We start from the raw sequence: 22,676 nt of genomic DNA on the forward strand, positions 1-22,676 counted from the left end.
CTAAGCAAGTCATGTTAGCAACAGGGTAAAAATGAGTGCTCAGTTTACTTCCTCGTTATTTGAGCAACAATTGTTGGCGAGCTTCAAAGCTTGCCACTTGTTTTGCGCTGCAAAGTTCTGCACATGCCAGTTTGCATCGCTACTTCACAAATCTAAAAGTGTAATGAAAAGTGTAATGAACGTTTCCCTTAAAGTTCTGGATGCTGCGTAGACCTCTGAGTGGTATCATCCAATTTTGATGGCTTCCATATTCGACCAGTATGAGGAATCCGCCCGATCGTTGCCGCGTGCTTCGTCGCAGAGTGCGGTTCTGGGCAGCAGCGTGGGCAGAGGTGCCTCACCAGCTGGTTCCAATCCCTTCGCCACCCCCACACCGCGGACGATCAAGAGCCGTCAGATGCCTGCTGTCCCCGAGACACCCATCTTCAACAAAGAGCGTATTGAGTTTCAGTAAGTTTGTCAACTTTGTCTACAATTAACGAGTAAGTATTGAGCGAGACATGTACCTATCGCAGTAGCATCTCGGTTGTTTTATGACTGCGGTCGGAAATGTAATTTGAATTATCAAATCATTCAAATGAATTGAATATATTACATATCATACAGTTTATACACCATTAAGATTTATGATAATTATTATACCATTAAATTATACCATTAAGGTAAATACTTGAGTTAGTAACAGTATAGTTAAAACTTAAGAACTTTATTTCACTGTCACATTATACCTGCAAAAAAGCTGCAATGTATAATTGGCATAAAAAATCATGAAGACTGTGCGTTGTTGCATTGCACTACGGAGTACGTAGTGGAAGAGCGCGACAGGAGTAAGAGTGCTAGTATTCAGCAACGCATTCTCTGCAGAGGTACTGTACTTGTAATAGCTGTAGCAAAAATTAAAATGAACAAATATTCTTGTGCCTCGATGTTGGTAAACCGAAGCCACGGCTTTTTTGTCCACCGTTTTATTATGTACCTTACTACCTGATATACAGGAACTGTAAGTCAGTAAGTGCTTACTGTGACAGGATTCCCAACGGCAAGAGTGTCTCGCGCATGGCCGTCTGCGACCGTCTAGTCCTCCTTTACACCAAAGACAACACGCTCTGCCGCATCGATCTCCGCAGCAATCCCGACCAGATCGAATCCATGGACATCCGCACCAGTTCCCCCAACGACGGCGTCGAGGACATCTTCCTGGATCCGCTGGGCCGGCACATCCTCCTAGCCATGCGCTCCGGTGAGGTGCTGTACTTCTCGCGTCATTCCAAGAAATCGCGCACCATTCTGAAACTGCGCACGCACATCCTGACTGCCGTCGGCTGGAACTACCAGGTGCTTGATTCCCCCGCCGGACCGCTACCCATTCTTTTAGGGACTCAACAGGGGGTGATATTCGAGACGGAATTCAATGCCAGCGCCGCGGAAGCCTCGACGGTGTTCCTGGCAGCCAGTGTAGAGTCGTATTGGAAGCAGGTGTGTAATTTGGCCCAGCCGGAGCCAGTACACATTCGCGGGATCTATTTCGACCGGTTAAAAGGAAAATCCGGAATGTATGCGGTGCTGGTGGCCACCAATACCCGTCTGTACCAGTTCCGGGGAACGCTGGGAAGCACTACCGATGCGCCGCTGTTTCAGGAGATTTTTATGTTGGATCCGGAAAAACCGATGACTAACTTTTTGGAGCTGCCGGGGAATCCGCGCCACTGCTGTCTGGCCGCGTGGCGACCGGTACAAAATTCCACGTCTCCGTCGTCCTTCGCATGGCTGAATGAGCCTGGAGTGTATTACGCGGATATCGGAATAACGGGCGATACACCCGACAGTTACGTGCTAGTGAATCCGCAGCTGTATACGTTTCCCAAGGAAAAAGATAAGGGTAACCGACCCTTGTCCCTGGTGACGACGGAGTTCCATGTGCTGATTCAGTATCCGACGGGTGTGCGGGTGTTGTCCAAGTTGTCCTGCCAGATTGTCTTTGATGATGTGTTCAGTGTGGAACGGTATGGGAAGCTTATGGGCATCTGTCGAGATCCGGCCAGTGGAACGGTGTGGGTGTATTCGGAGGCGGCGGTGTATCGGTACAAAATAACGGATGAAAGTCGGAATGTGTGGAGAATTTATTTGGCTAAGGGAGATTATGATTCCGCTCTAAGGTAATTTCCGAATCATCCATTGGCTTATTATAATAAAGCGGATCCAACTACAGAACGTAGAGTTGTGTCGCAAAAATGATTTGGTTGTTGGCACTTACAACTTGCGAATCAAAAGTCAGCACTGGTTTTCGAATGTCTGATGCAGTGAGTACTGTTGTAGCTCACCTAAATTTGCGCCCAGTGGGTATTGTAAATGCAGATTTAGTTTTTGTACGAGTATGGCTTCTGAGGTGGTGATGACAGGGTACAGGGTATAGCAGATATTTCGTTTTCGTACCCAGTATTTCGTTTGAGGGTGTTAAAGCCATTATCATCGACGCATTCTCGTCCTCCTAAATTGTGTTTTCTTGCAGGTTTTGTCAGAACGACCCGTCAGTCAGCAATATGGTGCAGATTTTAAAAGCCGAATCGCTACTGCAACAAGGACAATATGAGCAGAGTGCGGAAATCTACGCCACTAGTGAAGCTGCTTTCGAGGAGGTTGTCCTGAAGTTCAGTCGTCTCCGACAGGAGAAAGCGCTCAAGTTGCTCTTGCTCAAGAAGGCTGAGTTGTTCAAATCCAACACTCGGTCGCCACAGTTGTTCATGGTTTGCTCCTGGCTCATGGAGATCTATCTGAACCATTTGCAGCAGCTGAAAACCACGGAAAAAGATCAGGTTGCGTACAAAGAATTACTTGGTGAGTGATGTGTCACTGTCTTTTAGTGTGGACAAACCCATTGTTTTGGCATGACCTGACTGGTGAGGTTGTTAATCTTCCGGTACTCTCATACTCGGCCTCGAATATTAATAGAAAAATTAGACTATCTAATACCTTGAAACCTTCCCTACCGTTAACAGTTCACTAAATGTTAAATTAGATTTTAAATCCCGAATACAGATAGATGTTTCCTTTGACGCATTTTTTTGGGGGTTATTTAACAAAATAGATGAGATAAATGTACTTACACAGATGGATGGTTCATAAAAATTAATACCGTACGCGCCGGTAACTTTAAAAATCTCAGTTGATTTTTTTATTCTGTTTATTGGATTAAAATCAGAGTTTAAGTTAGAATTGTTGTGCAATCGCAGGCGAATTCCGTGAATTCATGGCGAATCCTCAATTTACCGATGTTTTTACTTCCTCCCCGGATGTTTTCTGTTCCATTCTGCTTAGCCACGGCGCCGATGAAGAATACCTTTTTCTAGCCAACCATCTGGGTGACAGTCGGCGTCTCATTGAATTCTATCTGGAACGCCAAATGTACAAGGAAGCTATCCGTGTGCTCTCCACCCAGACCAGTGCCACGCCGGCAGGGAATGCCGCCGAATTGATCTACGACTTCTCGCCGCAGCTGATGCGTCATGTTCCGAAGATGATGGTAGATCTGTGGATCAGCAAAAAAACATTGAATCCTCATCGTCTGCTGCCCAGTCTCCAGCGGTACAATGGAACGGCGATGGACGGAGAGGCTGGAGAAGTGGTGCGGTTTCTGGAATACTGTGTGTTCGGAGTGGGCACGATGGATGGATCGTTGCATAATTATCTGGTAGGGATGTATTGTCGGATGCGAAATGAGGAGGCTCTGCTGCAGTATCTATTGACGATTGATGAAGAATGCAAGCGAAAGAACATGGAGGTGAGTTATTATTTTCATGGTTTGTCCTGATTCCTGAAAGCTCTTTTCGTAGCATACTAGCAGCGGCAGAACTGCGTTGGAAATTGTAGGTATTATGACATTGCCTTCCAATGTTGGTTGTAGCAAGGTTGATTGTAGTGTGGTGGTTTGAATTGAGCCATTATCGATAACTGCGTGGGGTACAGGGCTTGTACAATATTTATTGAATAGGTTTATGAAATAACGCGGATTAAGGCGAATCATCTGGTTGTATTTTTATTTTTTAATTGCCTTAATGATGATTTTTGTGGTAATAATAAGTGGTTTTAATGTCTTTCCAAGTTTACACTTTGCTACTCTAATGCCATGACAAGAGAATAGCATATTAAATTGTGAAAGTGGCAGTCGAGATCGGTATCTATTCAGGCACAGCATCCAGTTATTTTGTATGCGGTACTTCCACTGTTGTGATGGTTTGCAGGCAGTTTAGGCGCCATCCATAAATTACGTCACGTGAAAATTGGACATTTTTGATACCCCCTCCCCCTGTGTCACTTATGCTAACAAACCGAGATCCCCTCCCCTGAGCGTTACGTAACAAAATTAGAACCCCTCCATCGATATAGCATGTTAACGTCATAATCGTAACAAATTTTTAAAGCCCCCCTCCCCCTTGTAACAACCAGTAACGCTTTCAGGACCTCCCCCCTCCCCCTGCTTGCGTGACGTAATTTATAGATGGCGCCTTACAAAATTATCGTACTCGTACTAGTGATACGTCTTCTTTGCTTTACTGCCAATACAGTACGTTTATTAAACTGAAAAGAGCGGCCGTGTTGTTACATTACGAACGAACTAGCGGTGTTTGTTAACCACATTATTGCGCGAGCGCTAATACCACTGGGTAACGATGCTGGATTTGTGGAATTTGAAAAGTGTTACGTGACGCTCTTCGTGGCGTCAGACAAATTTTATACTCTTGACGATCAGTTACAGTAATAGTAGCACCTCGCTGTTCGCGCTCGATGCAAACAAAAATCGAGCTATATACTAATTACTGATAGATTCTACAGCAAGGGTTTCAACAAATTTTGCTACGTTCTAGTTGTATGACCGTAAAGGAACGCTCCGCCTTTGCGTCGAGCACACCCTGCCGCGCGCCGCTGTCCACCTGTACTGCGTTCTGGACCTGCACATCCAAGCGGTGGAATTGGCACTGAAATTCGATCCCGACCTGGCCAAGAGCATCGCCAAATCCTTCAGCCTGGACAACGACACCCGCAAGCGATTGTGGCTGCTGATCGCTCAGTACATGGTCACGCAAGACTCAGACATTTCCAAAGCCACCGAGCTGCTGCATGAATCTGGGGATATTATTAAAATCGAGGATATTCTGCCGTTCTTCCCGGACTTTGTGACGATTGACGATTTCAAGGAGGCCATCTGTGCATCGTTAGAGGATTATAATCGGCATATCGGAACGCTGAAAGGTGAGGTCGAAGAAGCGACAAGAGAAGCGGAGGATCTGCGGGGAGAGATCAGTGAATTCCGTAGTCAGTGTATGTTTATCAATGGAGGCGAAGTGTGTACCAAATGCCGGTTGCCCTTATTGACTCAACAGTTTTATGTCTTTCCTTGCAAACATCATCTACATGCGGATTGCCTGATGGCACTGGTTCGGGTAAGAAATCCACTTGTGATAATCTGCTAATGTTTACGAATCTTGAATTAGTGGTTTTATGCGAGCGCTTTTGAAAGACATGAACAGCTGTGGTACTGATCGGCAACGAAAAGCGTTGATGAATTTTGCTGTCCAACTGAAATTATGAGGCGGCTGCAGTTATGTTTAGAAATCATGAAGTACTCGCGCATTAAATAGCTGCCAACTTGCGATACATAATGTTCCATTTCATTACGATAAACATAAATTTAATTTGCACAACAAAGTTACCTGGTTCACAATTATTCTTCTGTGGTTGTTTCTTACATAATGAATGGACAAAATGATAATGGGTGTATTTATTTTTAGCCTAATTTAATGGGGAACAAGCCAGTGCTGGTGGATGACTTGCGTAAGCAATTGGAGACTATGAGGGAACAGGATGACAGTGCGTCTTTGCACTCCTTCGGATCCGGGGGAGCGGCGGGGACGTTAAGTAAGCGAGAGATGGTCAAGCAGGAATTAGAGGATCTAATAGCCTCCGAATGCCCCTTCTGCGGGCTGCTCATGATTAAGTCGGTGGATTTGCCCTTTATCAGTCCCGATGAATACGATGCCGTTACCGGTAGCTGGCAGTGATCGTGATACATGTGAAATCGAGTTACTTTTTTTCGATTAAATGCTGTACGACATCGATGAGTACAGTACTTACCTTGCGCTTCGTTGGTGATGTTGCTTAAAAGTGCTAGTAATATGATTGATTGTTTTTTAAGTGCTGATATTTCGGTTACCGTTTGTGATGATTTGAGTAGCTTGTTTCTGTTGTCTTGTTACCATGCTGTTGTGATTTTATTTAAGTCGAAGAATATTATTGTGTATTTATGATTATGCGTACAGGATCCATCCATTATGTTGCATCCATTTATAGTTTAGTATTTACAATGTTGTCGATACAACTTACTGCTCAAAGCGCCATTTTATGAACTGTAACTGTAAATCGCTGGATCGAGCGTTCCGACCAGTGTTGCAAATTCTGAAGCTTCACAAGGCCTTTCTTTTACAGTGTTCACGATAGTAGCGATGATGGTAATTGCTTTTTTATTTCACGAAGTCCAGACGGCGTAGCTTTTTTTCTATCGTATCAGCTTTCTACTTACCACTACCAGCTTAACAGCATTCCACAAGGCCAGGGCGAATCGTACGTAGAATGCTCGGTGGCGTAAGGTACCGAATTACTACGGGTACTGATTTTATGGGGTTTTATACGACAATACATTCTATGGTCATCTGTATTGTACATCTACATGCAGAGGTCGCGGCACAAACTCATTTTCATAATAAGTAACTCTGAATTATTTTGATTTTTGAAAATTTGGGACCATCATATCTTTGTAAATAAATTCGGGACCATTATATCTTTGTACGTAATTAAACTGCTGGCGGCGCTTGCCGCTTGGTCAGTGGTCAGTGACCACTGGTCAGTCAGCACTGAGGCTGGCTGAATAATCATCAGTCAAAAGTGGTAAAGTACAATACAACGCTACGAAATAAGAGAACTCGATTGGATTGTATAGATATTTTGCTGGCAGGGTACGTACAGACTACAGTGGTACACAAGTATTTTAATACGCTTTGGATCGAGCCGTTTAGGATGGATAGATACGCCTGATACGGTATGACGAATTCTGCACCTTGTGGTCTGCACCGAGCGCACTCCATCATTTTATACGTAGTCTCTTCATGGCTGTTTAATATGTAGACCGCTGTCCACGTACCGCATGACAAAACGTACAGCGCGTTGCATGGGACCAAATGTCAGTAGTCAGAACTCGGAGTCGCACATATAGTATGTAACGCTGATAACAGTTGTAAATCATAAAATTAATTTGATTTTCTACAGAAAAACTGTAAAATGTAAAAATTTTGGTATTAGGCTGCTTTCGTTACATCATGCCACCGTGGTCTTCCGCTGCCATCAACTGCTTGAGTCAGTACAGGAAGAAGAAGCGTCTGCGTTCCGAGAACGTACTCAACATCTTCGCGCAGTGGCAGAGTCGCCTGGACGAAATCGAAAAAATACTCCAGGATAGCCTCAACCAGGATTTCACCGATGGAAAGTTCACCAAAAACTTCAAGTTTGCGCCAGGTAGAAAGGCAATACTAATCTTTCTGGAACAGTGTGGTGGTAGCTGCACCTCATCGTAATTTGGATAGATGGATAGTTATCGTAATGCTTTGGCTGAGAGTTGTGCCAATAGGCCGAAAACTAAGGTTGAAATCTGGTTTGACCACAGGTGACAGCGTTCTGGTGTTATCGAATTCGGGATTGTATTTTGCTGGCAGGGTAAGTGTACTCGTGTACTTGTACGAACATCCTTTCTATCCTTTCTAAATTCGGAAGAGCTTACCAATCCAATATAAATCATATGTATGCGTAGAAGTACTTTGTACTTCTTTAGGTGGCCCGTGTGTTTGGTGTTGCTGTCCCCGAAAGCCTGTATGGCGGCGATAAGCAAACATTCTCCAGTTTGCCAATAAATCACTGGGTTGCCACAATGGCGGTACGTTTCGATGGCTACGGACCGCGGTAGGTTATGAATTCATGTCTATACAGCTGAACATCCATAGCTTTGCTGTGCAGGTTTATCGCCAAAATAGTGAGTCAACACTGTAAATGGCGTAAAGGGTGGTGATACACGCCGGAGTAATTTAACAAAATACAGGTGTTTTTTGTCTTTCTAGCTGGCACGAAGTCCATGCTGAGAACGAAATTATCCTCCGCCAACCATCCTGTTTAACCAACACCCTCGGAATGTTGTTCGCGCACGAGTTCAACACATCGCGTTGGTGAGTTAAACTGGATGAGACTAATTGGACCTGCGAGCCTAATGATGCAAATTACTATGCATGACTTCTTTGATACAGCATGAAATACCAGTGCATAAACAAAGAAATGGGCGAAGGAACCTGGTTCCTGGAGGACGAGGTGTATAAGTGGCTCGAAAGCCTGTGGCAACAGGAAACAGGTGAGGTCGTCACCTTTGCCACCTACTCCGGTCGCGCCCAGGCGGAAAGCGCTCTGAGCCATCTGGCGGTTCATTAGCGAACATTGGCCCGTGGATCTTACAGTTTGATGATAATAGAGTGCATGCTTTATTTTAAAAGTGTATAGAGAAGTGTTTTTATTGGCCGGCCATGATCTGCTGGTGAATGATATCTTTTCAGTTTATACGCAAGTAATGGTTTTGATGGTTTTTAGATTTTGTTTGGCTGTTTGGTTTCAACGTTCACTTCTACTTGAGAGGTACAAAACATGCGCAGGTTTTGATGTTTTTAGTAAGTTTTAAGATTGAATATTGTAGCGTTAATCATTCTTGTAACGCTTTTGAACGAAAATTGTGATAATAATGTACGTGATAAATAAACAGCTTCTGTATCTGTATGTTGTTGCGCTAGCTGATTAATTGCAGCAAACTACCGGTAACTGAAACTAGACATTCAAATCTGGTGTCATTTCGAAAAAATTTCAGCAGGTTATAACCGGTTATACATAATATTATTTAATTCAAAGGTGGAACCGGCAGCTCCTTAATATATAGTATGTATACATACGTAGTATCTGTACATCATAATGTAAAGTAAAGCATTTCAAACGTATCTGCAAAGTGGTTGTCGTCACGGGAGTATGTTTCTTAAGTACATGCGTCAGTAGCAGTAATTTTCCCGAGAAACAAGCACCGTGCAGTGGTCGGAACAATGGAGTATCACGGACACTCTTAATTTACGTTTCGCCTACGGAAGGTTCCAGACAGTAGGGTTTTTATGTATGTAATCACTTGTTACTGCAGAGAACATCGGCTGATTATTACTAGAGCAGTACTTATTGTAATTCCGAATATTCCGTCCAAAACGCTTTCCGTACTTCCGCGGGAAGTCGGTGTAAGGCACTGTAGATGCCTTTTAAATGCCGTGTTAGAATAGGAGGTTTTTTATTTGGAAATTCCCTGCGCTGACGGCGCACTCCCTCCAGTGCTTGCTTAATCACAAAATGCTTAAGATCGGGCGCTGGTTTGTTACGAAAATGATGTAACGTCACAATGGCTGCCACATAATTTTGCACCGACGAGAATTCAAGGCTGCGCGACAGCTCAGCAATATACAACCTGATGGTGCGCGGCTTCGCCGGTACTGGCTGTAGTCGATGACGATCGCAAAATTTAAGTATCGGCACCATTGAACTTTTCTAGTGCGAAGGGATGACGGCGCCAAAGCATTCAGCCGCAACGAGTTCAGGATCCGGTTGAGATTGGCTGTTTGGGTACCTGGAACAGTAGTCACCTGTCAGGCGCAGTGAACTCTGGCCACGGTTAATGCGGTCAACAACGGTTGACTTATAGATGTCAGCAGTGGTGATGCGGCTCATAGCATCTGCAAAACTGTTATCGGCACCAGGAATGTGGCAAGCGTCCACATAAAAATCATGTTGGCACGAAGCATAAAATACTAACTTCAACCACTTTAAAGCCTCCAGAGATTTGCAAAATCCGCGTTTTAAAAAGGCAACCGTGGACGAATTGTCGCTTTCAATCAGTATCGTGCAACCACCGAACGCCGGTGCCCAGACCAAGATCGGGATGCAAGCGGCAACCATTTCCAAATAATTTATGTTCGTTCGTAAACTATGACTAACCAGCGGCGGACGAATAAAATTTGTCAGTACGCGTAGGTGATGGGAGATATCCGCTAAATCCCAACTGCCGGCTAACCAGCTATTACCCAATGTAGCACCAAACCCAGAAAACGACGCTTCTGTAGAAATGCGAATCACGCGGCGTGGCTTTGAGATTACACATTGCGTCATACCATTAAGCTGCGGTGCGACTGTTTGCCACCAAACCAACTCACTGCGGATTAGTGCAGTTACTCTCACTCTGTGGTGAGGCCGCTGCAGTTGAGTAACTGCATCTATAAAAATTCGGGAAAACGCCCGTGCGCCTTTCACTGCTCGCGACGCAAAACAAATCAAACCCAGTAACGACTGCAGTTGAATTTTACTAAGTTTTTCATTATTTTCAAATTCAGCGCATTTAGACACTAATTTCTGTATCTTCTCTTCTGGTAGTTCCACTTTCTGCGCCACGGAATCGATAATTATGCCAAGAAAACGTACTCGTTGCGTGGGGTAGATAACCTTGTCCCAATTAATAACGAAGCCGAGCAATAAAAGTAATGCTATTAGCGCCTGCTGAGCGGCCGCGCATAATTCGTAGTTGTCAGCGATCACCAGGAAATCGTCCAGGTACGGCACAATTTTAAAACCACGTCTACGAATCATCCGCGCTACGGCGGTAGATAATCGATGAAAAATACTTGGAGCACAAGACAGGCCAAAACTTAAAAAGTTATCGACATAGTATTCATCAACTCTGTCAAAACGCCAACGAAAACCCAGCAGCTGCCGGTGCGGCCGAAACACGGGTACTGAACGGTACGCCGATTTTAAATCAGTGACAGCAAAATAACACCCTGGTTTACATTCAGCTAATGCGGAATCCAACGTGGCAAAAGAGAAACTTTCACAAACGGCATAAGAATTCAGTGAATTAATTTCCGGGCGACTGCAATCAGTTATCGGGCGAAACCCGCCATCTTTTTTCGGTACTGCGCCTATAGATTGAACACGTATTGGTTTCGTAACCTGCCTGCTTATTTTGCCAGCACGTAACTCGTCACTAAATATTCTATCTAATGAAAATTTCGCGTCACCAGACAAAGCACTGCGGTAATTTTTGCACTCTGCAGTGCGAACTTCATTAAGATCCGGTACAATAGCAAAACCAACGGCGATACCATGCAAGATAAAATGGCGATCGTGATCATCACCCAGCGCATAAAACCATTCCGCTAACGAGCGAGTTAAAGAACAACGGTCAACTAAATCTGAGTCAACAATATTAGTATAATGCAGAAGTTCACTGTTACCAAAACAATTACTGCGAAGAGCAGTACGAATACATTCATGCGCCGGTGGAGGAAACGCACTGCTAATGTCACTAGCGAGAGAAACGCTCTCAATTGCGTTGTCCATCCGCGGTGTTGTTCCCGCTCTGCTGTCGAAATGCCGGTCCACGGTTTGGCTGCTGCCCATTGACATTTCCGGTGCGGCAAAAGCGTCCTTGATGAGGTCCGGAACAGAATTCGCAGTGGTGTGGGAACAAGCAGTTACCGCGTGTGTTACACCTCCCATCGTTCCACCGATCACAGGCGAGATATGGCCCACGGGCTGTCTGGCTACTGGCGATTTGAGAGCGAAAACGAGGCGGGCCGTCATACGGACGGGACCCGCGCGGAAAGCGTCCGCTGTCTACAATCAGATTGGCAGCGTGGAAATGGCGGTGAATAATGTTGGTGCACGCCGAAAAATCGTTCAGCGCTAGCTTTTGCCGATTAGCTAATTTCCGAAATTCTTCGTCAAATTGCAACACGTATTTCGACTGATAATCGCGGGACTTCTCAACCAAAAATTCGATATATTCTACATACTCTATTAAAACCGCGTTATGATCAGGCGATCGAGCTAAGTCACGGATTATGTTCAGTGCGCCGCAGATAAATTCGCCAAACTTAAGGTCACGCGGACCTACTTTTTTACGTCCGTCATCTGCCAGCATGGCGCGCGAATAAACTATCTCGTGCGGAGGCTTCAAATCTCGGGCAAACTTAGGCAATTCAAAAGCGGGAAAATCTAACGGCTCGTCTAACATGTCACACTCACCCGACGCTTGGGATGATGGTCGGACCGTTGCCGGCCGGACATTAGGATGCCGCAGAGGTCCACCGGACGCCTGCGGTTGCTGCTGCCCAGATACACTGCGGGATGGCTCGCCCGGGAACAAGTATTTTGTCAGCTTCAACTGCTCACAGAGGATGCCAATGGCCTTGGGGATCAGGTCCGGCTTTTCCCGAAGTAACTCCAAATCATCACCTTTGACGAACCCGTTTGCCTTAAGTTGCGCGACCCCTTCTGTGGAAAGACCAATTATACCGGCAACTTCCTCAATTGGTCCAATGGAAATGTCTAGCTCAAGGGGCTGCACCTGTCGATTCTCCTCCTGGACAGGCGCTGAAGGACGGCCCGCCGCGGGCGGTGCCGATACGGTGGCATTGGAATGGGCTGCTTTTAAAGCGCTGAACAAGCGGTCCACTAGCTGAGCTTTGTTACCGGCGATTGCCTTTCCTAAACCTCTTAACTGGCTTCTCAATTCTTCGTTCGACTTCTTCTCAAGATTAGTGCGTGATTCCATATTTGATGAGGAAATTAAACAACTGACTAACAATCAACTGACAATAAAACTTAACGCAATTTTAACGAAACTGATTCTATCAGAACAAAATGCAATATATACTGACAATTCAACGAAAGGTCACTTGTAACGAATGCTAACAGCGGTAGTTAAATCGAAGTTATAAGTAACTGGCGCGATCGGACCAGAAAAAGAAAGTGAACTAACTGTACATTCTGCTCTGCAAATGCTTATATACTATCCGCACATTCTTACTCTTCCACATACAAAGACACCGCACTCGTCCACAACAAGTCATTAGCAGCTAGCATGCAATTATTACAGCGACTGCCTTTTGTCTTTCCCCAGGTGGTCAGATGCAGATTGGGTGGTCGTTATCCATGTCTCTGGGAAGCGGTCACGCGTCGTTATAAACAGATTTCTATAGAAATCTTTCTCATCAACAGTCTGTAATTATCGCGTGCAAGAATAGCAAAATAGCTATTGGCTAGACATCAACTTCAATCGATATTCTAGATGTGGGCGACTTTCTTGGGCATTCTCAGCTGGAAAAATGACGATCGGTAGTGGTGAGGAAGAATAGTATGTGGTTGCAGGGAAGGCGCGCAGGAAGATTGTGGATTCTCATGATTGCCCTCTTTTAATGGAAGAATGCGACTCTTGTCGCGTATGAAACTTTGCCGAAAAAACATAATTAGTCGATCGTATGTATTTCTGGCTGCTTTACGGTATTCGGCGCTCAGGACAATTAAAATCACCTGAAGAAATAACAGTGCATCAAACTTGTGACTGTAATTGACCTTTAAACGATCACATGCTTTGTCTCATTTAACAGCATCGTTTCGAAATATATCTGAAAATATTGTATAAATATTGTTTAAATATCGCCTTTTTGTTTAAATAAGTATCGCCAGAGGCTTTTGGCTAGTTGCGCTCATTAGTACGGCAGTCTTGCCAATCCAACAACTGAACACAACCGTCATGCACTGCACAATTCAAAGGATTACAAATACGGCATGACTTCCTGGAAAATAAGTCTTATTACTTACGCAAGCAATCGAACAGTACTATAACAAAGGATCAATCAACAGTTAACGTGACTAATTCGTGCCACATTGTACGCTTCTTACCGGCGTCCCAGCTGATCCGAAGAGGAGCAGCGAGCATATCCACACAAACAGCAGATCTCTGCCCATCCAGAATTCCGGCGCATACGCCGCAATCGTCGGCATGGGAAGAAAACACAGTGTGTACCATAGACTGGACACAAACAGCACCACAGACATTCCGCTCTGGCGTCGCTGCCGACGCATCTCAATCAGCGGGACAAGCGGCGTCCGACAGCGCCGCACCGCTAAGGTCACCATTACGGCACTGTACAACAGAGCTTGTAATAACAGCGGCACCGAGATGCGCAACGACGTCAGAATGGAGAAGATCCAAGTGTTACGCGACGCTAATCCACAAATACCAGCTGGTGACAATAAACCGTAGTAGCCATCGCGATCGCTGACGAGAAACGGCAACAGCGTAATGAGACCCATGCACCAGCTAAGCACGATCATGCCGATTAGGCTCCGCTTATTGGAGCAGAGCGGGTAGTAGTGGGGGAACATGATGGCCACGACCCGGTTCAGGGCCAGACAAACATGAATCCAGTGTCCCACGGTGTACAGCGTGTAGCGAGAGGCCACGATAAACGTGCAGTCGATGAGTAGTGTGCGGTTGGTCTGTGTGAAGTAGATGTAAGTGTTGAAAAGATACACGGGGATGAGGAGAAGGATTTCATGGAGCAGGAGCTGAACGATTAAGATATGGGTGCCTTCACGAAATGTGTCCCAAACAAACAGGCCAACAACCAAAATCAGACTGAGGACGGCGGAGATTAAGGGGACAATACTAGCAACAATGTACCAGACCATGACCGCATTTGGATCCAGTTTGTCAACAGCCGAAGTATTGTACCACCATGTCGCGTTTGAAACCAGCATTCTGCCAACACAGTCGGGCCTCGCTGAAGCACACGATCGGAGTCCAGAAAGCGTTGTCGACTAACTAGCCGCTGCTTTTATCGGACGGATGTTTGGTCAGGTCGGTGGATGTTTAGTAGTTTATCAGCCGTTGAGAGCCAAATTACGAGGTTTCGCTGCAACACGTGTCAATCATTTGACTGTTGTTACAAGGCATCGCGGTGTTGAGTTGCTTTTGAACCAACGGAAAAGGTGGGTCGGACCAGTTACCGGAGACGCTGACGGCATTAATTACACATGTAGGAACCTATAGTCACGGCTACTCTAACAAGTACAGTACAAGTTACTGCCGATTTTCCATGTGCCGGATATAGCTTTACGCACGCCGCGGTGGACTATTATTTTGAGATGGTAATTGTCGTGATCACCAGGGAAGGAATGGCAGGTTTCTCGATCGATAACTCTTGATGTCTTGTTGGAAGAACGGGTTACGTCGAGTTGTAGTTGGATCCAATCACAATGAAGAAAAGTTTTAAATTTGGCATCATCTATACAATTCAGATGACGTAGTCGTAGACAAATAAGCAGTGCGACATAGTGTGGAAACACAAATGCAGTAAGAGTGGCACGGTATTTCGTGACCTTAGGGTTTACTAGTGCATGTCCTCGATTTGTTGATGCACCACATCGTCTATAGCTAAGCACTGTCACGAGTAACCTATACTTAAGTAAGTATGCGGATTCTAATAGATATGAATACCGGTATCTAGACAAGTAACCATATCAATCGTTATACTCCGTCATAATTACTTACTTATTGTTAGATCAAGGTTGTCCAGTTGCGTGGCGTGATTATGTGATCCCGCCTTTATTGCAGAGAATGTGGTCATCACGCCGACCCCAGATATTATATGTATAACCATATAAATGCAGGTAAAAGATAGAAATATAATATATGACCGCTGTGTCAACCAATTCAATTTTAATTTGCACTTCGGCGGTAACCTTCAAAGTGAATATCGGTTGATAAAAGTACGGGAGCGGCCGAATTCCAGCGACGCGGATAGGTGCTCCTAAACCTTAAAGATACCAGGCCCACTTGTTGAAGTACAAATCGTTCTGAAGAACTAGTATACAGTACATAATAACCTGGTACGACATAAACCCATACAGAATACCAAATTCAAATTGAAAGTGCGTGTACTACAAATGCATGGATCTTTAGAAACAGGCATCCATCATTGGATTTAAGTTTTGACCAGTTAACGTAAGGCCCGTAGCGGTAACCAAAATGTCACACCGCATCTGCTATGTTATTTTCTGTTCTGCACATTCAAAAACAAACTTTTCCAAAATTAGCCGTTACAGACACTTTCAGTCTTCAATCCTAATAAGAGCTGCGCTCCGGTCTACCAATGCACAGTTCGGTGCATTTTCCTAGGAATTTAATTCTTATGCTCTTTAGAAGGTATCTTTGAACAATTAGTTTGACATAAACTATGCAAGTGCAAACTGGTCGATACCAGTAATTTTTCATGCTTTATTCAGCACTTTTCTGTACTGTACCAAAGGTTTCCAGTGTCTAAATCGGTAAACCAGGTCCAGACCGTGAGCGAAAGTTATTAACTTGGTGAAAAAATCATTAGTCTGAAAATGGTCTCCAAAAGCATTACGATCGGAAGGAGAACTAATGTAGTCCGTCTGGTATAATGGGCTTCAAATTGGTGCCTGCGAGACTCAAAAGACTTTGCTGGAAAACAGCGAAAACCCTTTGAAGCAATATGAACTATTAAAATGCACTTCAGCAAAAAATAAACATTACTGGCGTCGGAAAAACGTTCTAAAAACAATAGAAAGCCTGAACATAGTATTCATCTGCAGTGGATACGAAAATAGTTATGAAGCAACTGCGTTGTCATCATGCAAATCCTCCTCATCCAGTTAGCCCGCTATCATATTTTTCGATTCTAAATGGCATCGTCACAATGTAGTATAAGGCAATCACACCGCCCTTGCGGTTGCCCAAAAGTAAATCATGTTGCCTAAAGCATACTGTTTTACAGTTGTAGTGTGTTCCTGGTGAGCCGCTAATGGTAAGACTAAACTACAGTTTTTGAGTTAAGTGCTTCATTGATTCATTAAAGATGTAATTTTCTGATATCGCGATCCACTAAATCTGTACATCGAATTTTCTTACCGCCATAACTCCCGAACCGGTTGTTGCGCGCACAAACGGTTTTCCCGCCCATGTATACAAATCATCTGGCCACAAAGGTGTTTGGGAGTGCGCGAAAGCGAAATTTTTCGTACATGTACACGAATTTGGTACCATGTATCGGGCCACTTCCCTTAAGTATGGTCGATCGGGAATTACCGAATCGCCGGCTTTCAGTAAGTAGGCAACTGTGGCACTGAATTTTTCCAGAGTTTGGTAGTTTATACTCCATATTAGCCCATCACTCTAATTTATGGTCACGTCTATATCCAAAAAAGTGAATTTTAAATTTTCTAGCTGTACTTCGCTTTTTCTTATATTCCGGTCACTTTAAATATACAGTTTCATATTCCGGTCACCAGGTATCAAAGTGCCTAACAAAACAAAATTCACAGAAATGGCTAGTTTTCATAAAACGGACCTCTCTCATTAAATCTGGATCGAAAACATCAATAAATTTACTAACAAAATAAAACAAATAACAGAAACTCTAAACCGGGTGAGACTCAAAAGACCGGTGACGGAATATGAAACCATTCACTCAAAGGGACCGGAATATGAAAAATAATGAAGTATACTATATATGTAGACTGCATTAGGGATAAAGTGCAGCTGCAGAAATCAGGTTTACCTTCCAGTAACCGCTTCTCCGCCTCTTTTTCTACAGTAATCCAAGTTCGATCTCAAACATAGTAGAGCCAAATGAGCTGGACTCCGATGGAATGCAAATTAATCATTCACCTTTCACAAAAGGTGACATTCATTTGCCTACTGCGTAATAAAAAACGGTGACCTTTGATGTATTCTCAGACTTTTTTGTGAACGTTCACTGGTAAGTGCGGCAGGAATCCAGCAAACATCAAAACAGCAAAAACCAAAGGGTAAATTCGCTGTTTATACTGAAAATGTTACTTGACAGCAGTGTACAAACTCAGTAACTAAGACAGCCGAAGACAAAATCATCACAGGTTGGCTAGGAAAAGTTGAACGGATTCTTCTGATCAACCAGCGGTAGTTTCACCCTCAATTGAGTGGACGACTTATTTTTGAAAAAGGTTACTCGGTGTAAAACATTAAAACTAATATCAGAAGTACTCTCGGTTGCAAACTTGCATGGTCAACACCGTGCTAAGTATGGACCTTGGTCCTACGTACAGAGTAGCAGGAGTATTGAGGATTTGGTTAACGTTTTCAGGATTTTCGTAGCTAAGGTGCTGTAGTATCATCTTCTGAACTACGTTTCACGGACACCCATAATTGCGGAAAATGCGACAAATTCTGCGTGAATCGGGATAATAAGTAAAATCGGGATTTGTTGCCGAAAAACGCTCATTGCATTTTGTAATTCCTTGTTATACTGTGCGCAATACGTACCCATTCTGCTACTGTATTGGATTCGGCCTAAATTCGCACCACAGTTTTGAAGATTTTTTTAACCACTGCAATACATTGACAAACATGAAACAGGTTCGATGAGTGACAATAATAATTTGGCACGTTAGTATTGTTAGTAAGTACGAGCACTCAACGCTTGTAGTGCTCAAGAAGCCATGCATATATCTGTTATGTACCGTATCTTTGTAGCAGTCAACAAGGAGCTGCTGCCTTAAGACTAACATTATCATTCCCGTTATGAATGACCGTTATATGAACGAGCAAGTTAGCCAACTGATCGGTAGTCAGAACTCGCATTTCTTTTATGCGGCAACAAATGCGATGTTAGTGCCCCGGTCATCAGCACCCTGCTTGTTGGTAGGACCAGCTTTGGCCAGCAGACTACACGAGTTCTCGCCGCGCATAGACGAGAACTGTGCCGCTTGACAGCTGGGATGAATGTCGCACATGGCCTGGCACTCTTCCGCCGGTGTCCCATAGCTGCTGTCCACCACCGCTTGACCTTTCTTGTTCTTCAGCAATGGCGACTTTATCTGCACTCGGTCGCGCTGGCTGAACTTTTTATAGGCGAATCCAATCAACTTGTTTTGATCCCGCTGGAAGATGCAGTCAAAACTGGCCGGCACCAGACCGCACATTCTGTCTTTGGTTTTGAAAACAGCGAAACGGCATTTGGAATCTTTTCGGCACTTGTTGGCACAGTCATCTTCCGATTTGCTGGATGCATACGAGATCTTCTGATCACAAATAGCGGTGCGGGAAGTGATCTCTGTCATCTTCCCTTTCTGTAAAGAAAACGATTTTATAGTAAGAAATTAGTCGATTTGCATCAGTTTGTGGCGCACGCTAAGCGAAACTCATCACAGCCCAGATTACCAGATAGTTTTATTCTGGCTATACCTATAGTAAGTACCTAATTATGTAAATACATACGTTAACAACAGTGAACGCGTTATTACAAAACTACGCCATCAAGACCTTGCGGTGCAAGATTTTTTATTACAGACATTCGGTGGTAGCTCACTTTGCACAACTCACCGTGTCGCTGGCTCCGTATACGAGGCTGGCTGAAATACGAAAGTTCATGTGATTAACTTTAATTTGAGTTAATTGCTTATCACCTGACAGTGCATAGAACAGTACCAATACGTAGGTACAAACAGCGACACAAGAGTAGCGCTACGATCTCAGTTGTTTTAAAAATGGCATAAATCTTCGCTAATTTCGATCTTACCGAACATCATCACAGAAATCAAGGGAAACAGTAAGGCCATGTTTTGTGACAGCCGATTGCTGCAGAAAACTACCGGTAATAACAAGAAGCTCAGGATCGATCAGCGGTATGACTGAGAAGAAAACAGAAATACCTCCAAAAGAGAGATATTATTTTCACCGCACTTTAAACTAGTAATGATAAACTGAGTCCCGACCCGACTACCACGTTTTGCCAGCTTTCGTTCCGGTTTATAATAAACCTTTTTTGGCGCAAACACTTACAATGAAATTACATAATGATAATTGCTACGGGCACTATAATTGCAGTATTGCACCTATGAAACTGTACGTTAGCCTGTAGGGCGCATAAAATTTAGTGTTAGCCCACTTTGTGCATGCAAGACTCTTTTTTATTCCATCAGAAGTAATGCATTTACAAATCCTGCTTCTGTTGCTCGCCTTTACATGTCAGAATATTAAGAATTCTTGATCATACACTTATCTGTAAAGCAGCTCGGCCTTAAAACAACTACAACCGGAAAAACGGATAAGCAGCATCCCGCATGACCAGATACTGTACTTACAGTAGTTGCACTACCGTATAATTATATGTGTGCGGTGCACTTGATAACTTTCTACATAAAACAAATTTCTTCCAGTGAAGTAGATTTTACTGCTAGCAATATGGCCCTTACACTACGAGTAGTAAAAGGAGCAGAATAGAACAAACATGCTTTCTTTATTCCGTATTGCATTTGTGATTATAGACAAATCTGGTGCATAGACAACAAACCCCAGTAAAACAACTTGCAAAAAAAACGTTAGTTAAACGTTAGGAGACGGCTAAAATTGACACACATCCGTTCACCTAACGGTAGTTACACGTTAAACTAACGTTTTTCCTACAAGCCGTTTTACTCGGGAAAGCCAAATGGAATAAATACTGTACAAATAGTCAACGCATGACATAAGGTAACAAAAAATCCCAGTCAGTGAAAATACTAAAATGAATCTTAAGATTGAATTATGAAAAAAATTCACTCCATAATTAGATCACCGGAGAAAAAATGCCCTCAATAATTAGATTTTCTTTGCAAAGAATAGCAAGTGCCACTTGTGACTGTTTTCACAGCCGTTATAAATTATTTACAGTGATTGAGATTGTCGGCACTTAAACGAGATGAGACAACATGGTCTGTCCACATACACAGATGCTGGTAAAAGCAAAAGGGAATCGGGCAGTCTTTTGAACACAGAAAAAAACTAACACAACGAACATAAAACATTTGCCCGTCGCGATGAAAGACTTGTCACATTGAGCATTTAGTCACAAGGGTAATTATCTCTACACATATTTGTACCGAACGTAAGTATATTTATGTGACTGCACTGCTGACAGCCAGCTGCCGGTTACACACTGACCAATGCCGCACATTGTATCCGGATCATCTTTCTCCGATCGGAACGCCAGAGATCGATATCGAGCAAGCTGGATGGGAGACCATCGGTTGTTATTGGAACGATCATTTATCATCATCAGATTATTGTTTCCAACTGATCATGCATTTTGCTACGGCTTTAAACGATGACGCCCCAGCGTCCGAGCCGATGGAGACGAGGCGACTGACTGAGCTTCCTGTTTTGTGCCACCATACACACCATGTATAGGTCACTGCGTCATTAATTTAACATAGTCTATTTTATATCAAGGGCTAGGATAGTCCTGTGGATCATAGTCCAGTAAATGTTGCAAATATTATCAATTTTAAAGATAATAATTATCCATCAACAATTTTTGTGATAATGTAGGATGTGGTTAATCACTAAAATTAATAATAAGTTAACTGATCTTTGAAAGCACAATACGTACGTACAGATAAGTTATAATGTGATCAGGTTGCATCTTTGAAGTTCCAAGGGTACGTAAGAAGCACACACAACAAGAAGCGCTACAAAGTAAAGATTATTGCTGTATATTTAAGTACATTATCAACGCAAGGTTTGTTAAATAGTAGACTGGTTGTCTGGTCTTTTTGGCGCGGAAGTTTTTAAAAAAAGCCGCGTATGCCACGATTTTTTAGCTTTTAGCTCGCAATTTCAGTTTTTGGAGTTTTCAGCTGATCTGCAATTTTAGTTCCTTGTAGTGCTCCAAAACTGTGGTATGTCACGTCTTGTGTAAAATTTTTGCTCCCGAAACGTAAGTAGCTTGCCAGCCGCAAAATGTGAGGAAAAGGCTAACGCAAATAGTACTCTAGCCGCTAATGACCGAAAACCAAACAACGCTGGAAAACTATCCTGTCAATCGAGGTCACCCCAGCAATTTTAATAATTTGACGGTACAGAACACGCTGGAAAATGAATTCCATCAACCTTCCACTTGAAAATGGGCGGTTCTGATAGTATGACTCACCGCCGGCAAATGATTAAGCGATCCAGTGGGAGCTGTACGCACTCGTATAGCAGGATCCTTTTCAGATCCGTTAGCAGGCGATATCAATGAGGATGATGGTGTGTTATGTGTGCTGGCGTTCATGTATCTGTTTGGTTTCCTCTGCGGCTATAATTACCATCACTTCACAACCGATAACCTCATCCTCTTGGCAGGCGCCAAGCTGCAACATTGACTTGCAGTCGTCGAGTATGGATCCATTGGACGCGCGATGGTTTGAGCTGATTTCCGCTTCGTCTGGCCAGTGACCCACTGCCAAGAGCAGCGGATGCCTATAACGCAGTAAACGCACAATGCACACTCATTAAGCGCAACCCTTTCATTAACTTTGTTTTCCTCAAACGCATTCACTTCCGTGTATCAGCTGGGTAAATATCCCTCTTCCCATTAAATACCGCAAATTTCTACAAATAAAATCCCTATAGAAATATCACGCTGCATTTAACAATCGAAGTTTTGGATCAGAATACCATTGCACTTTGACGGAAAACATAAGTGATATTCATGAAATTTATAGAGTTATCACCAGCTAATTGAAATAATGTCAGTTTACTTCAGTTCTAAAGTGGCGAAGTGCGTCAGGAATTTGAAATACATTTCGAAAACTGCGCCGATGGCTGTTTGTTATGAAATATGGGCAACTTTAATTGATTATTAATATGTTCGATCCATGCACAAAATGCAAAATATCCGCTGCCAACAGCTGATTGG

The 22,676-nt window shown here is 43.6% G+C and overlaps 5 protein-coding genes across 5 annotated transcripts; 2 read left to right on the plus strand and 3 right to left on the minus strand.

Moving 5' to 3' along the window:
- The first annotated feature begins 89 nt into the window (after nucleotides 1–89).
- Nucleotides 90–6,302, plus strand: LOC129593747 (vacuolar protein sorting-associated protein 18 homolog). The gene is made up of 6 exons (XM_055490201.1): nucleotides 90–450; nucleotides 1,029–2,156; nucleotides 2,510–2,835; nucleotides 3,231–3,778; nucleotides 4,863–5,438; nucleotides 5,787–6,302. Exons 1-6 carry the CDS (start codon nucleotides 239–241, stop codon nucleotides 6,054–6,056), a joined length of 3,060 nt encoding a protein of 1,019 aa, XP_055346176.1. The 5' UTR covers nucleotides 90–238; the 3' UTR covers nucleotides 6,057–6,302.
- An 875-nt stretch (nucleotides 6,303–7,177) lies between these two features.
- Nucleotides 7,178–8,841, plus strand: LOC129593783 (uncharacterized). The gene is made up of 6 exons (XM_055490242.1): nucleotides 7,178–7,263; nucleotides 7,351–7,563; nucleotides 7,712–7,761; nucleotides 7,877–8,004; nucleotides 8,160–8,264; nucleotides 8,343–8,841. The coding sequence occupies exons 1-6, from the start codon at nucleotides 7,230–7,232 to the stop codon at nucleotides 8,518–8,520; spliced, it is 708 nt and encodes a 235-aa protein (XP_055346217.1). The 5' UTR covers nucleotides 7,178–7,229; the 3' UTR covers nucleotides 8,521–8,841.
- Nucleotides 8,842–11,253: 2,412 nt separating this feature from the next.
- Nucleotides 11,254–13,151, minus strand: LOC129593779 (uncharacterized). The gene is made up of 2 exons (XM_055490239.1): nucleotides 12,193–13,151; nucleotides 11,254–11,781 (listed from the first exon to the last, which is right to left on the minus strand). Exons 1-2 carry the CDS (start codon nucleotides 12,719–12,721, stop codon nucleotides 11,489–11,491), a joined length of 822 nt encoding a protein of 273 aa, XP_055346214.1. The 5' UTR covers nucleotides 12,722–13,151; the 3' UTR covers nucleotides 11,254–11,488.
- Nucleotides 13,152–13,724: 573 nt separating this feature from the next.
- On the minus strand, nucleotides 13,725–14,682 carry LOC129593687 (uncharacterized). Its single transcript, XM_055490125.1, has 2 exons — nucleotides 13,852–14,682; nucleotides 13,725–13,745 (listed from the first exon to the last, which is right to left on the minus strand). Exons 1-2 carry the CDS (start codon nucleotides 14,641–14,643, stop codon nucleotides 13,725–13,727), a joined length of 813 nt encoding a protein of 270 aa, XP_055346100.1. The 5' UTR covers nucleotides 14,644–14,682.
- Nucleotides 14,683–18,320: 3,638 nt separating this feature from the next.
- On the minus strand, nucleotides 18,321–19,758 carry LOC129593766 (uncharacterized). Its single transcript, XM_055490224.1, has 3 exons — nucleotides 19,536–19,758; nucleotides 19,340–19,368; nucleotides 18,321–19,086 (listed from the first exon to the last, which is right to left on the minus strand). Exons 1-3 carry the CDS (start codon nucleotides 19,573–19,575, stop codon nucleotides 18,604–18,606), a joined length of 552 nt encoding a protein of 183 aa, XP_055346199.1. The 5' UTR covers nucleotides 19,576–19,758; the 3' UTR covers nucleotides 18,321–18,603.
- Nucleotides 19,759–22,676: the final 2,918 nt, after the last annotated feature.

Source organism: Paramacrobiotus metropolitanus, unplaced genomic scaffold (genome assembly GCF_019649055.1).
Source record: "Paramacrobiotus metropolitanus isolate TYO unplaced genomic scaffold, Prichtersi_v1.0 Parri_scaffold0000063, whole genome shotgun sequence".
Lineage (NCBI taxonomy): Eukaryota > Metazoa > Tardigrada > Eutardigrada > Parachela > Macrobiotidae > Paramacrobiotus > Paramacrobiotus metropolitanus.